Genomic DNA, 14847 nt, shown 5'->3' with positions numbered 1-14847 from the left:
CTACGCTTTACCTGCATAATCACAAAAAATTCTTAAAACATGAGTGTTTCTAAAGAAAAAAAGAAACCTGACTAAGAGCAGTACCCAAACTGTCAGATATGTGAGGAACTGGGTACGAGGAGCAGGGAGGCAGAAAAGCACTAGCACTGGAAGCCATGGAGAGAGGGGCAAGGAAAGCAGCACGCCAAGAGCCCAAGGAACAGGCTGGGCATCCATCTCGCGGTCAGGCCAAGTGTGTAAAGTGTGGAGGCAGCATCTTCCATGTGTTCCCGATAGTCCCAGGTGACAGGCTGGTTAACTAAGTATCCCTGTTGTCACTGCTGCCGCGTGCGGCAGGAAAGAAGCATTGGAATGACGTTAGTTAAGGCAGATGTTTCCTGGCTTTCTCTAGCTAAGGCTCCTCAAGAATCCTGAAACCCAAGCCTAGGGTCCTCACCCATTCCTGTCAAGGAGTCTTTACCACCTCTTAAATCGAGTGTCTGAAGACCAGGCTGGAGTGATGGAGTGATTTAGAGAGAAGTCTGGAAGAGGTAGGTGATGAAAGGGGACTACTGCAGCTGGCCCATGAAGAATCCAGTGATGGTGGAAACCCTGACACCTCATTGCCGGGGACTGGGGCAGTGGCCTGGAGAATGACCTCAAAAGACTAAGCCTCTGGGAAAAGTCAATACCATGTGTCTCCTGATGGGATCTGATATAAAACACACAAAACCACCTAGGAGGTGTTCTTGCCAAAGAAGTTTAAGGTCAGTCTAAGTCTCCAGAGTTTAGAGCTAAATTCTATTGACAAAAAATACAGAGGAGAAAGGAACAAGCTTAAGGACACCACAGAAAGCAAGGAGATTTAGAGTGGGGTACATTCTACAAGACAGCTGACCCAGTTTCTTCCGGCATAACTTGCATCATCACACAAAGCTTGAAAGGAAAAAAATATGAGTGCCAGAATGATGGTTGCCAGGACTAGGGGGAGGGGGAAGCGGGGAGTTATTGTTTAATGGGTAGAGAGTTTTCATTTTGCAAAATAAAAAAAGCCTGGGGATCTGTTGCACAATGTGACTATACTTAACACTACTGAACTGTACACTTAAAAATGTTTGAGATGATAAATTTTATATGTTTTTTTAACCACAATTTAATGGTAATGGGGAAAATACAATAAAAAATAAATAAAATAGAATTGTGACAAAAATTTAAAAATAACATTATTTTACAATGATTGCTTCTAAACTTAAAAAATTAATCCTGGATATAGGAAATTACCAAAAATGTTAGACATATTAGGAACTGGGTGGGAAGAGGAGGGAAGTATATCTCTACTTTATTGTCAGAGTCAAGCAAGACATTAAAAAACTGAGGGGAGATTGCTTTAGGCTAACAGAAACTCAAGAGATTAGACAACCAAATGCAATCTGTGGACCACGTTTGGATCTGGATTCAAATGAGCCAACTGCAAAAACACAAAACAAAAAACCAACCATCTTAGAGATGATCAGTGAAATCTGATTATGGTCTGGGTAAAACCTTTTGTTTGAGATGACTTAAAATTTTCCTTTTTGTCCTGGCTGGTTAGCCCAGCTGGTAGAGCATCATCCCAACACAACAAGATTGCAGGTTTGATCCCCCATCAAGGCACATAAAAGAATCAACTAATAAATGCACAAATGAGTGGAGCAACAAATTGATGTTTCTCTCTCCCTCTCTTTCTAAAATCAATAATTTCTTTTTCCTTTTCAAGTAGAGGTACTGAAGTTTAATAAAATGGAGATAGGGCAATTGAAAGAAAATATATCCAGGTAGAATGTAGATTTAGCAAAAATGGCAAGGGGAGAAATGAAACAACTGAGGCTAATAATGAGCCCCTGAAAATAAGCAGATCTCACATGACAATGATGAGGTAGAAACCATCCTAAAGGCAAGAAGGGGGGTTGTGTAGTGTAGCATTCATTTGGCTGGTATAGACTCTGACAAATCATATTTGTTCTTAATTTCATGACTTTGGAACCACTTATCATAGATCAACCTCAAAAATGGCTGGATGAGGAAAAGCGGGGCAGTGAATAGCAAAAGCAACAACCCCCCCTCCTAGGTGAGGAATCAGGTCAGGGAATCCAGGCCCAGTGTTTACTACGGGTCTTTGTATTTGACCACCATTCAAGCCAGTGATGGAAAGCTTTTGACACTATAGCAACATGCTATGAAAGAGATTTTTAGTGCAATTGAGGCCTCCTACCTTTAAAGAGTGAAGTATGCCCAGCATAGGATTAGATTTTAGGTGAAGTTGGTCATGCTGATGATGCAAGAACCCAAGAAAGCAAAAGTATTGCTTCCAAATGAAAAGTTTAAAAAGGAGAGAAAAGGAAAAGAATAAACCCCAACCCCTCAAACAAGCAACTACAGACAACTACCAAAAAAAAAAAAAAAAAAAGCCACATGATCAGTAATAGCTTTATAATCTAGAAGAGTTTAGCGAATATCTACTTCCCTGAATTAGTGTCTCCAAACGTCATCGTCTAATCCTAACCATTAGAGAAATGGATATCAACACTTCACCTTAAGAAAGATTTTGGACCCTCTGATACTATAAGTGCCCTCATCTGATTTAATGTGAAACAAGAGCGGTACTTAACAAGAAAAGTGCTGCAGTCAGCATAGTACTGTGCCTTTTCTTTAGAGAGAATATGGCAGGAATAAAAAAAAAAAAAGAAAGAAAAACAAAACCCAAACAACTGGATTCAGTTTTCTACTCTATTACTTACAACCTAGGTCAAATCAACAGACAGCTTGGGATTTCAAGTTTGCTTTATCTGTACAATGGAATAAATATCCTCGCTAGGTACACTAAAACATTTCTTAAAAGATCAAATAATATATTTGGCAATGTTTTGTGCATTATGAGGGACTATGTAAATATATTACCAACTGCATCAGCTTTGCGGATGAGTCTATACGAGTACTCCTTGAAAATCTTTTCAGCATGCCCTGGTCTGACACAACCCCTGTGGTGAAAATGTTGTATGTAAACACTTCTATAGAAACTCAGGCAACAGATCAACTGCCTGGAACCAAACTGCTGGTCATGAGTTTTTTTGCGTCAGGGTGTCAAAATCAAGGTTCTCTCTTCTATGAATACCACCAAAGAATGGTGAACTCTACTAGCCCCTTCCCTATGCAACAAAAATATTCTTTGTGAGGTTTTCGGCTTGTGTGACTACTGATGAATGTGTTAAACTTCCTTTTACAAGAAGATTGTTGCACATTCTTATAACCATTCCCTGTTTTTTGAACACACAATGATGAATATTCAAGTTTACAAAGTGTGAGGGCTGGTGGAAAGCATTCAGAGCACACAGAGGTTCTCTCTCCAGGATGAAGCCAGATATGTTGAGAATGTTTTCTGAAGGTTTCTCAATAGAAATTGCACTCACCGGATTTCTCTTCAGAATGGAGTTGATAATGTCGAGTGAGTTGTGAGGGTCGGCTGAAACATTTCCCACACAGCTGACATTGGAAAGGCCTCTCCTGTGCATGAATCCGATAGTGTTGAATGAGTTGTGAACTCCGACTGAAGGCTTTGCTACAGTCGCAACACTGATGGGCTCTCTCTCCAGCATAGTCATGTTTCCGCTGATAGCGAATTAAATATGTCTTTTTGCTGGGCAACCCAGGTGGAAGGGCTTCTGCTGCCTTGTGATCTTGGAGATGCTGAAAAAGATGCTCATCCTGGATAAAAGCTTTGCCGCACTGGAAACATTCATAGTAGTCTTCCTGACTGTGAATTCTCACAGGGCCACGCACGCTTGTGCGCTGAATGAAGGACTTTCCAGGGGACTTGTCACTGGAATGAGCTCCAGGACGTCTGGTGAGGTATGGCATGAGGCAGAGGGCTTCTCCACACTGTTTACTTTCAGAGGATTTCTTGCCAGTATGGATCTGCTCATGTCTACTATGGGCCATTTTGGTACTAAAGGTTCTCTTGCAAAATTCACATCTGTTGATTCTGGTCTCTTGGAGGAAAGGCTTTTTGACCACTGGTGGGGCACTGATGCGAATCTCAGGATCAGCACATTCCTGAGGATCTGCTCCTAGAGGGCCTGCTGATTGTTTAGTAAGATTTGAACTTCTCTCAAAGTCATTTCTGTCAAGGCTTCTTTCTTGAGTGAGGATCACTGTTCCAAGGCTCACAGGTTTCTCTTTGCTGACCTCACATGAATCCAGAGGATCAGCAGAAGACTTTCCTGTGTGTCCTACATGCCAGAAGTTACCTATTTCCAAATTCTCCATTCCTGCCCCCAAGGATGATTTTTCTATATGCTGGCTTTGCTCTGGAGTTAGATCTTTGGTTTCAGGTCCTTTCTCCCAATCTAAAAGAAATGTAGAAGTTCCTCTACTCTTTTTACTCACATAGGTACATCATTATAGCAGAAACAGAAGAAAGGGACCAAAAATAACAGGACAGATCTTATGGAGATTGGGAAAGATTTAAATGTTTTGCTAAAAGTTTGCATTTTCTTTTAGGAAAGTAACAAGCTGGCCAAAAGCTTGTGCTTTATAAAGGCAACTGACTGGGTAGGAAATAAACTGAAGCCAAGGAAATTAAGTATTAGATTGTAGCTTACAAGAGACAATAATGAACACAGTGGTCACTTCCCAGCAGACACTCAAAACTATGTGAACAGGGTGCAAAAGAAATAGCAGAGTGAGAAAACAGACGAGTAAGGCATCAGGAGAAGGGGGCAACTGGACCCAACACAGTGGATTCAATTTTTTAAAATGGTCTTTGAAAAAGTCCTCACTGACTCCTGTTTCCTTGCCCTGCTGTAGGACCAATGTTCCAGCTTGTTCTGTGAGGTCCCCTTTCAGAGAATATACCACAATCCTAAGCACCCTATGACCACTGCTCTAGCCTCCATCAGCTTTGGCCTGGCCAACTTCTCAGCCTCCCTGCTGGTTCCTCTGCTGTTCTTTCCAAACTCCATTTTTCATGGACCAGCCAGAGGAATCTTTCTAGAACAGAGCTGCCCAACAGAATGCCCTGGAATAATGTAAATGGACTACATTTTTGCTGTCTGATACAGCAGCCACTGGCCACATGCAGCTAATGAGCACTTGAAATGTAGTTGGTGCAAGTGAGGAACTAAATTTTATATTTTATGTAATTCTGATTAGTGTAAATTTAAGTAGCCATGTGTGGCTAGTGGCTGCCACAGCACATAGCACAGTTCCAAAGTGTCAGTAATACTCCCTCATTTCCTGGCTCGAAACCTTCGACACCTTTTTCACATCTCAGTCGGAACAAGATCCACATCCCTTAATATATCTCTCCCGGGGCTGGCCCATGTCCATTTCTGCAACCTTGTCTCCTATCCCCTCCTCTTCACTCAGATCAGATCACTTTTCTTCCCGTTTCTGAAACACCAGAGCTCATTCCAACCTCAGGACACCAGAGCTCATTCCAACCTCAGGACACCAGAGCTCATTCCAACCTCAGGACTTCTGTATTTGCTATTCCCCCTGCCTGCAACACTCTTCCTCAAATCACTACCTGTCCCCTCTTTGCCTCATTCACATTTTCCTCTCTGAGTTCTTTCTTGACTCTCCTATCATAAGTAGCCTCCCAGGTTACTCTCTCTGCTGTACACTCATCTTCTATTACTTGTCTCTTTACCCATCACCAATCACCTTCATCGACCACCAGCACCATGGAATGTCTTGTCTGCTACTGTATCCACAGAACCTGAGACAGGGCCTGGCCCACCACAGAGGCTCAATAAATATCTGTGGAATGACTGACAGAATCAAAGAAGGGATGAACAAATTAAAGATGAGAAGACAATGAAGGAAACAGAGAGGCAGGTAGAAGAAGCCCCTTGGTCATTCCTGAGTTTTTGTTTGGGCTCCCACTTCTCCACCCACCCAGAGAAAGGCAGGAGCATTGTGTCAACTAGCACCACACTGGGCACAGCTACAGGTTCAGGAGTGGGATGTGGCCCAACATGGAACACTGAGAAATGAGGAGGGTGTGTCAATAGCTTCTAGGCAAAAAGCTTCCTCACTCTTTAGAAGGCTTCTTAGACACCTGCTCTCTCTCATGCTCTCTTTGGACAGGAACAAAAAGTACATCTAGAATTTGCTGGCAGAGTGAACACAGAAAATGAAACTTTGTCTAGTAACGTCACAGAGCCCCTATATCCAATCATCCCTGAAAGGCCAGCACTAAAGCTAATCATCCCTCTATTCAGGCCAGTTTGGGTGTGGTTTTCTACTGATAGCAGCAGAAGGACAACCGCGATCCTGGCTGACTCACATGAGGATCCAACTTAAAGGAGAGGATTTCATAAAGATGGTAAACATTACCACACTGCAGCCATAGAGTTTGGAGAAGGTAAAGTCTTTAAGGTTCTTATCCTCATTAGGGATGTTTTGGGGAAGTTGTACAGTGAGGGAGAGAGAGATGGCAGAGATAGGTGATGGAAACCAGGTTGTGGGGTGAAGGAGGGAAGGGGGAGGGAGCTTCTGGGTGTCAACAAGTCCGAGGAGCAGGAAGCAGCAGTATCACACTGTGATTTTTGGCTGGTCTCGGTTAAAGAGGAAAGACCTATGATTTCCGGCTGCACGAACAAAAGGCCTGGCTGAACGGAGGGCTTGGGGCACTAGAGAAAAGGGAAACTGACTTCCCTGGAGCTGGGCAGGGTGGAACTCATGCTGCAGGAAGAGATGAGCTTCAGAGATGAGAGGAAAGTAAGTACCAAGCACACAGAGGTGGTGATGCCTCTGAAGCCCAAGGTGAGAGCACCTACTAGCCTTCTCCCTGATCTGAATGGGCTTTGAAGAATGTTTCCTCACTATCAGCTCCTGACCCCTCCCTGGACTGACTGGGGGTGTTGCTGTCCCACCCTGTCAGTCTCTATGAGCTTACCCCACCCAACTCACCTGGACCTGTCTCTGTAGCACTGTCTTCCTGCATTGCACGTGACTCCTCCTCCTCCAGCTGTGAGATGACATCGGGTTTAGAGAACTGGTACCCTGCGGAAGAAAAAGACCTGTGACTTAGGGATTTTGTACTGAACACAAAGCACCTCCCAGCCTGGGCTCTAAAGACCGTGATGATAAGGAAGATTCAAATTCACACAGAAGAAAATGAAGATTGTTTCTAACAAGTGTGTCCCTGAGAGGTCTTTGGCCATGTCTGGAGACATTTTTGTTGTCACAACTTTCGGGGGAGGAAAGGGTGCTCCTGGCATCTAGTAGGTAGAGGCCAGGGATGCAGCTCAGTGTCCTGCAGTACACACAACATCCACACAACACAGAACGACCTGGCCCAAATGTAAACAGTGTCAAGGTGGACAAACTCTGCTCTACAGTAAAAACTGAAAAGGGGGCTTGAGGGCAGTGTGTCTGCTCTCCTTCAGCACGGGGATCTGATTTTGGAAATGCTCAAAAGGGAACAACATAGGGTTCTTTCCCTCCTGTGATAACTTTCATTTCCCTTGGTTGTATAATGTTTCTTCCAATCCCGACCCACCCCCTACTAGTTCTGTGTTTCCCCAAACTTCCACCATTTGCATACATTCTGCTATGGTCCGAATGTTCGTGCTCCCCCCATCTCAGACTTCATTTGCTGAACTCCTAATCTCCAATGTGGTGGTTTCAGGAGATGGAGCCTTTAGGAGGTTCGTAGGTTATGACAGTGAAGCCCTCATGAATGAAATTGGAGCTCTTACAAAAAAGGCCTCAGCCCTAGCTGGTGTGGCTCAGCGGAATGAGTGCTGGCCTGCAAACCAAAAGGACAGTTTGATTCCCGGTCAGGGCACATGCCTGGATTGTGGCCTAGGGCCCTGGTTAGGGGAGTGCAAAGAGGCAACCAATCAATGTATCTCTTGCACACTGATGTTCTGCTCCCTCTCTTTCTCTCTCCCTTCCCCCCTCTCTCTAAAAATAGACAAATAAAATCTTTTTTTTTTTAAAGAGGCCTCACAGGGCTCCCTAGTCCCTTCCAGCATATGAGGACACAATGAGAAGTCTGTGACCTGGAGGATAGTCCAAGAGAAGTCTCTTTCTCACAGCTTACTGAAGGATTACTTCATGCTGTCCATGTACCACCTAAAACAGTCTTAACTATGACCCACTGTACTCATATCGCATTTGGGAAAGCAACCTCCTGGGTAATACATAAGGACTCTACTAACCTCAGACTTTTAGTGATTCAGGAAGCCAGAAATGGCTCCAGGTCACTGCATGAGTGCTAAAGGTAAAGCTGACTTATTTTGCCTAAGTCATAAATGTGGTAACTGAGAGAAGAGTTATGTTGGAAAAGGCACTCCGTTGTGCCTTCTTTGTGACCATTAAACATTCAAATCACACACCCTGGCACCAGGTGTGAAGGCAGACATGAGAGAAGGAAGGCACTTCTCTCTCCCCACATAGGTCTCTGACTTCACAAAGATAAGAGGACCAGCCCTACTGTTGGCAGAATGGTGTCTGGATTTGATTTTGTTTTTCAGGAGAACTCAGGCCCCCCAAAAAGCCACTGAAAAGAGTATCCTTGGCCCTGGCAATGAAAACATTTAGCTTGTGGAGAGAGGAAAACAACCATGCCTCTGGAAGTGAAAAGAGACCGGCAACCTCTGACTCTTACACATCAAGGCCAGGAGAAGCCTTTGGAACTCCTGGAATTTTCAGCAATTCCTTCATCCATTCAGAAAACATCACTGTGAACCCTGGCAGCCAAGGATAGTGGGCTGGAATGTGCATGCATGAACAATGACAACTTTAGTAGTTAGTGGGGGTAGTAGACACCATTGAGTGAACATGTGTCTTGTGTGGCCATTGCATTTAAAATGACTGAGCAAGTAGGGCGACAAGCCTGCATCGGATTTTGCATTAAGCTTGAACATTCCCCCACAAAAACTATTTGGATGATTCAGAGGGCTGTGGCAACTGGTGATTGGCAGCTTTATCACAACAATGTGCCCACTCAAGCATCATGTCTCATGCAAGCAAAACATCAAATCTCCCTTGTTACTCAGCCCCCCTACAGCCCAGATTTGGTGCTCTGTGACTTCCGGCTTTTCCCCAAACTAAAATCAACATTGAAAAGGAAAAGAGTTCAGACCGTCGATGAGGTTCAGGAAAATACAACATGGCAGCTGATGGCAATTGGGAGAACTGTGTGAGGTCCCAAGGTGCCTACTTTGTAGGAGACTGAGGCATCATTGTCCTATGTACAATGTTTCTTGTATCTTCTTCAATAAATGCCTCTGTTTTTTGTAGTAAATGGATGGATACTTTCTGGACAGACCTCTGATCTGGGTTGAGACTCACAGACCACTGTGACTCACTGTGAACCACTGTGACTCACAGAAGGACAGACAAGAGTTGAGCACTGTGCCCTAGTTCCAAGGAGAAAGCAGACTCACCTAAGGAGACCAGGTTCTGGTAATTCTCCAGTGTAACCTCCCGGTAGAGGTTCCTCTGAGCAGCACTAAGAGAGGTCAGTTCCTCCAGGCTGAAGTCTACAAACACATCCTGGAAAGTCACCAACTCCTAAAACAACAAAAACAATCACAAATGCTTAGAATCCAGAAATTATCCCAGGGAGTGGGGAAGGAGCCTGGTAAGAGACCCTGAATGTAAAACTGACATTTAGACCAACAGAAAGCTTCTAATCTGGAGGTTACACAGACATGATGATGTACCTTTATCTTGTAGTCTGAGAGAAGGGAGAACATTTTAAAGACAGTTCCTGCAGCTACTTACTACAAATTTGGCTTGGAGGATACCTCAGCCTCAGGAATCAGAGCGAACTGAGCTAAAATCCTGGCTCTGGGTCTTTCTTATAAGCTTTGTGAGTGTGGGTTAAGTCTCAGTGACTCATCGACAAAACATAAACAGTTCATAAATATGAAGGGATATTCAATCTTATAAATAAACAAGGAAATGCAAATCAAAATAACAAAGTACCAACTTATACCCACTCAACTGACAGAAATTAAGAAGTCTGACAATAACAAATATTATCTAGAACGTGGACCCCCAGGACCTCTTATAAGATACTAAGGGAGCCTTGGCCAGGTAGTTCAGGTGGTTAGAGCATCCTCCTGATACACCAAGGTTGCAGGTTCAATCCTGGGTCAGGGCACATACAAGAATGCACCAATGAATGCATAAATAAGTGGAACCACAAATCAATGTTTCTCTCTCTCTCAAATCAGTAAATTAAAAAATCAATTAAAAAAACTAAAAGAAGAAGATGCTAAGGAAAATGAAAATCAGTAAGCCACTTTGGACCGAGAAATTCTGTTCCTAGGTATACTTGCTCATGTGTACTTAGAGACAGATATGTTTATAACAGTGCTATTTGTAACACCCAAAACCTGGAAACAACCCAAAAATCCATTTATAGTAAAAGGGATAAATATATTTTAATATAGTCACACAATAGAATAATATTCCAGGATTAGAAACTAATTAAGTACAGTTCCATACAACAATGTGGATAACCTAAGGTTGGATTTGAAAAGAAGATATTAGAAGACTACATAAGTGTGCAGTCTTAATAAAATGTGATACCCATTTTATTAATATTCATCTTTTGTGTTTTCAGGGAAACAATATGCAAATCAATGAACATATGATTTACACTAGAGGTCACGGACTGGCTGCCCAGCTCCTACTGAGGGTTTATTTGGCTCACATGGGTTTTTAAATCTTTTTTAAAAATTCATATTAGCTGAAAGACAAATGCCATATGATCTTATTTATATGTAGAATCTAATGGACAAAATAAACTGATGAACAAAATAGAACCAGAGGCATGGATACATGGAACAGACTAACAGCTGTCAGAGAGGAGGCAAGAAGGACTGGATGAATGAAGGTGAAGGGATTAGCTAAAGAACAGATATGCATGACCCATGGACACAGACAGCAGTGTGGAGATGGCAAGAGGGGATGGGGTGGGGGCTGGGTGGAGGTGGGCAAGGAGGGGGGGAATGGGGACATTGGTAATAGTATAAATAATAAAAATAAAATAAAAATGATTTGGCCCTGGCTGATGTGGCTCAGTGGATTAAGGGCTGGCCTGTGAACCAAGGGGTCGCCAGTTGGATTCCCAGTCAGGGCACATGCCTGGGCTGTGGGCCAGGTCCCCAGTAGCGGGTGTGCAAGAGGCAACCACACATTGATATTTCTCTCCCTCTCTTTCTCCCTCCCTTCCCCTCTCTAAAAATAAACACATACATAATAAAAAAGAATTCGTATTAGTCACCACCACAGAAAAATTTGTACATTTCATATTAACTAGCGTTTTGGCTTCCCTTTACAAAATCAGAAGACCTGGGCCCACATTCTCACATGGCATCATCAGTTCTTCAACTGAGTCACAGCTGCCCTTTGGTGGGGCAGGTACTCCCTAGTTGGTCATAATCCACCCATTTATAAATACCTTGTTTATATTACCTCAGCAGCTCCTGTGGGCATCTCCACTTAGGATCCCTGAAGTGGACGCTATAGGAGCAGAGGGCCACTCTAGGAGCATGTCTTCTGGAACAGTGATTCTCTACCTTTTTTTCCACATCTCTCCTTCAGGGAGCCTCCTTAGAAAGTCTTTTCCTAATCACCACCCCCCCATGAATTATTTCTGGTTCTAAAGGAAGAGCAATGTATTATTTTCATTAATTGCCCTTGAGGTTTCAAAATGTAATTGAATAAGCCCTAGCCGGGTGGCTGAGCTAGCTGAAGCACCATCCTGAACACCAAAAGGCTGTGGATTCAATCTCCATTCAGGGCCCATACCTATGTTGTGGGTTCAATCCCTGGTCGGGGCATGTACGAGAGGCAACCAATCAATGTTTCTCTCTCTCCCTTCCTCTCTCAAAAATCAATAAACATATCCTTGGGCGAGGACTTTTTAAAAAGAAGTGATTGAACAAGAACATTAAGGAGTGTGTTTTTTAAAAGAGGAAAACCTCACAACAGTATCACATCCCTGTAGTAGCTGTCATTTGTTCCATATGGAAGCATGAGCATAATAATAGTGCAAACCACAAGGACTGATTTGAATAAGCCAACAATAAAGATAAAATAGAATACAAAACAAACAAAAAAACTAATTCAAGTGGTAAAAGGGGAAAAATGTTAGCAATATAGTATGGGGGATAGTGGTAAGTACAACAGAGAAAAGTAAAGCCACATAGGGGCATAGAAGAGTCAGAAAAAGATTTTACACAGGGTAGCCAGGGAAAGGCATAGTTACATGACATTTATGTGAAAACTTAAAGAAAAAATGTGGTTCAATTTGATAAGGGAAGGTTCAGAAGTCAGGAGGGTGAGATCCTCGTACTAGAGAACCAGGTTTGAAGAAAGCCTGACTCACCCGTGTTCCAGCAGATGGCAAAGTGTTAGATACATTTGTGTCTTCCTTTTGTGGTTTTTTGGTGTCCCTCTCTTCTGCAAGGACAGAGTCCTGATGAGGAAAACCTAGAAGAAGAAAGGAATGATCACAGAATTGGGTCCAGTCTGGCAGTAACCACAGGCTGAGAGGCCTGCCACCCCGACAGCACCCTATCCTGCCATGTGAGGCAGTGGCAGTGCTGGACTCCTATGATGATACAAAGACCATAGGAATCATTTCCCACCTCTAACCCCTTTGATGGTCCCCCAGGGTCTTCCAAATAAAGTGGAAGTTCCCTCTGTGTCAGTGGTTCCCAGTCTCACTGTATACTTAAAATCACCAGGGAACCTGTTTCTCAACTGTAAAATGTAAAAACTTTTATTTCTAAAGCCTCTTAGTAAGGATTAAACATTACAGTGTAAAGCACACTGTAGGCATGAAACACAATAGTGGCTCTAATTAAGCTTTCTCTATGTCTTTTAAATTGACTGATCTAGAAGGCAGTCACCACCTTCCTTGCAGAAACCTGAACCTTGAAGGTCTTCCTTGCCTATATTGTCTTTCCAAGGGCACCTTGCATTAACCTGCTGTTTCTTTCTCCGATCCCAGGAGCTTTCTTTCCTTTCCCCGGAATTCAGCTCCATCAATAGCTCTGAGCCTTTAGCCGTTTTTCACCTCTCTTGGACAAAATTCCCTACGTCCCCCAGAGGCAGTGTAACACTGTGATTAAAAGTACAATGGCTGGAATCCTGCCAATTACTAATCTTGGAACTGTGGGCAAGTTATTCAGCTTCTTTGTGATGTCTGCTTGTCTACAGAACAGGAGTAATACCTATAGTTAACTATCAGTATCTTCAAAATTCTTTTAAGAGAATGTAAGTGCACAGAACTGGATTAATCATAATCCTTTATTTCATGATATGACATCAACATTTATTTTAAATTTACTCATTTATATTTTTAACTATAAGGCCTATGAATCCACTACCCAAACCCCAACCCAAAGTGAGGACATTTCCAATTAACTTATATCTACGCAAGAAATTTTTCCTGTCCACATCCCAGCCTTATCCCCAGCTATGGTCTTGAATTCATATTTATTGTTCCTTTGCCTCTTTCTCTCTCTTATATACACATATATATTATATGTAATATCTATCTATATATATCCCCAAATAATTTTAATTGGTATCATTTTATTCAAAGGACTGTGAGGAGTAAATGGCATTCTTCTCTCCTTATTGAAATGCCCTTAATTCTAATCTAGTAACTTGAGTAACAAGAGACCAAATTTTAGCAGAGATTAAACTTCTAGGACTCGTGATTCCCACATTTTATGCCCTGCTTTTTTGGCTGGGTATGTTGTTCTGTTTTGTGGTGACACTAAAGTTTAGGCTGGATAAGAAACATGAGGAAAGTAGGACAAAAACCGGAGAGAGGGGTATTCTTAGAGAAATAAATATTAAAAGCAATATCCAAACCCAAAAATTTCTTCCATGTTGCACAAGGCAGATTAGAAAGGATTATAAAATTCATCCTTTCACTCATTCAACACATTTTTGTTTAGCTCCTATTACATGCGAGGCACACAGCAGATGTTCAATAAATGGAAATTGCCAGTGGCTTCCTTTCTCTCTTACCTTCTTCCTCACATGCTCGGATCAAGTTTGCCACCAGGGTTCCTGCCTCCTTGCTATTCTTGGGTCGTTTTGATCTCACCCATGTCTGGACCTCATCTGGCAGGGTGTTCAAAAACTGCTCCAGCACCAGTAGCTCCATTATTTGCTCCTTGGTGTGAGTCTCTGGTTGCAACCACTGAAAACAGAGCTCCCGAATTTGGCTCACAGCTTTGTGAGGCCCGGTCACTGACAGGGACTGAAAATGCCTAAACTTTTCATGAGAAATTTTCAGGACTGCTGGATTTCTTATGGGAATGGTTTCTGGATCATGCATATAAAAGAGCTGAGGTTTCCTCAAGATATCCAAACCCTGTGTCATGTGTGGCATCTTTACAGCTTGGCCCTTTGCAGCAGAATGGAGATACTTGAAAAGGCAGGCTGCTCCAGAACACACTGTTGTGGAAGATTTGTAGCAGATGAAGAAAGGATATAGAAACCTCAGGACCTGCAGAAATTACACAGAGAGACAAATGGCCTGCATAGTTAGGACTGAACAGTGGGGTACAGGGGATTTGAAGCAAAGGGATTTAGCTCATTTCACACAAACATATATTTAGAGAGATATGCACATCTACAGATATCATGCTGCCTCAGTCCTATTCCCACGTCTAGAACATCCACAGGCATAGGCTAGAAACATTTCAGATATGGCATTGAAGGGAAAAGACACTTGAATCCAAAACCACAATGAACTGAACAAATTTGATGAGCCACAGAGGAATTTCATTTCAAAATATGATTTCAAACAACTATATAGTATTATACGGAATAAGGAAA

General features: G+C 42.7%; 1 protein-coding gene across 1 annotated transcript; it reads right to left on the bottom strand.

The window, feature by feature from the left end:
- Positions 1–3405: 3405 nt before the first annotated feature.
- Positions 3406–14398, bottom strand: ZIM2 (zinc finger imprinted 2). Its single transcript, XM_054588134.1, is given in 6 exon segments — positions 3406–4361; positions 6931–7023; positions 9417–9543; positions 11458–11505; positions 12374–12477; positions 14032–14398. Coding segments are annotated over 6 exon segments (1695 nt in total).
- Between the last annotated feature and the right edge of the window lie 449 nt (positions 14399–14847).

This window comes from Pteronotus mesoamericanus, unplaced genomic scaffold, assembly GCF_021234165.1.
Source record: "Pteronotus mesoamericanus isolate MK-2021 breed Mesoamerican mustached bat unplaced genomic scaffold, CSHL_Meso_final scaffold_128, whole genome shotgun sequence".
Taxonomy (NCBI): domain Eukaryota; kingdom Metazoa; phylum Chordata; class Mammalia; order Chiroptera; family Mormoopidae; genus Pteronotus; species Pteronotus mesoamericanus.
The sequence above is the reverse complement of the archived record's forward strand: the minus strand, read 5'-3'. Positions and strand labels throughout refer to the sequence as shown.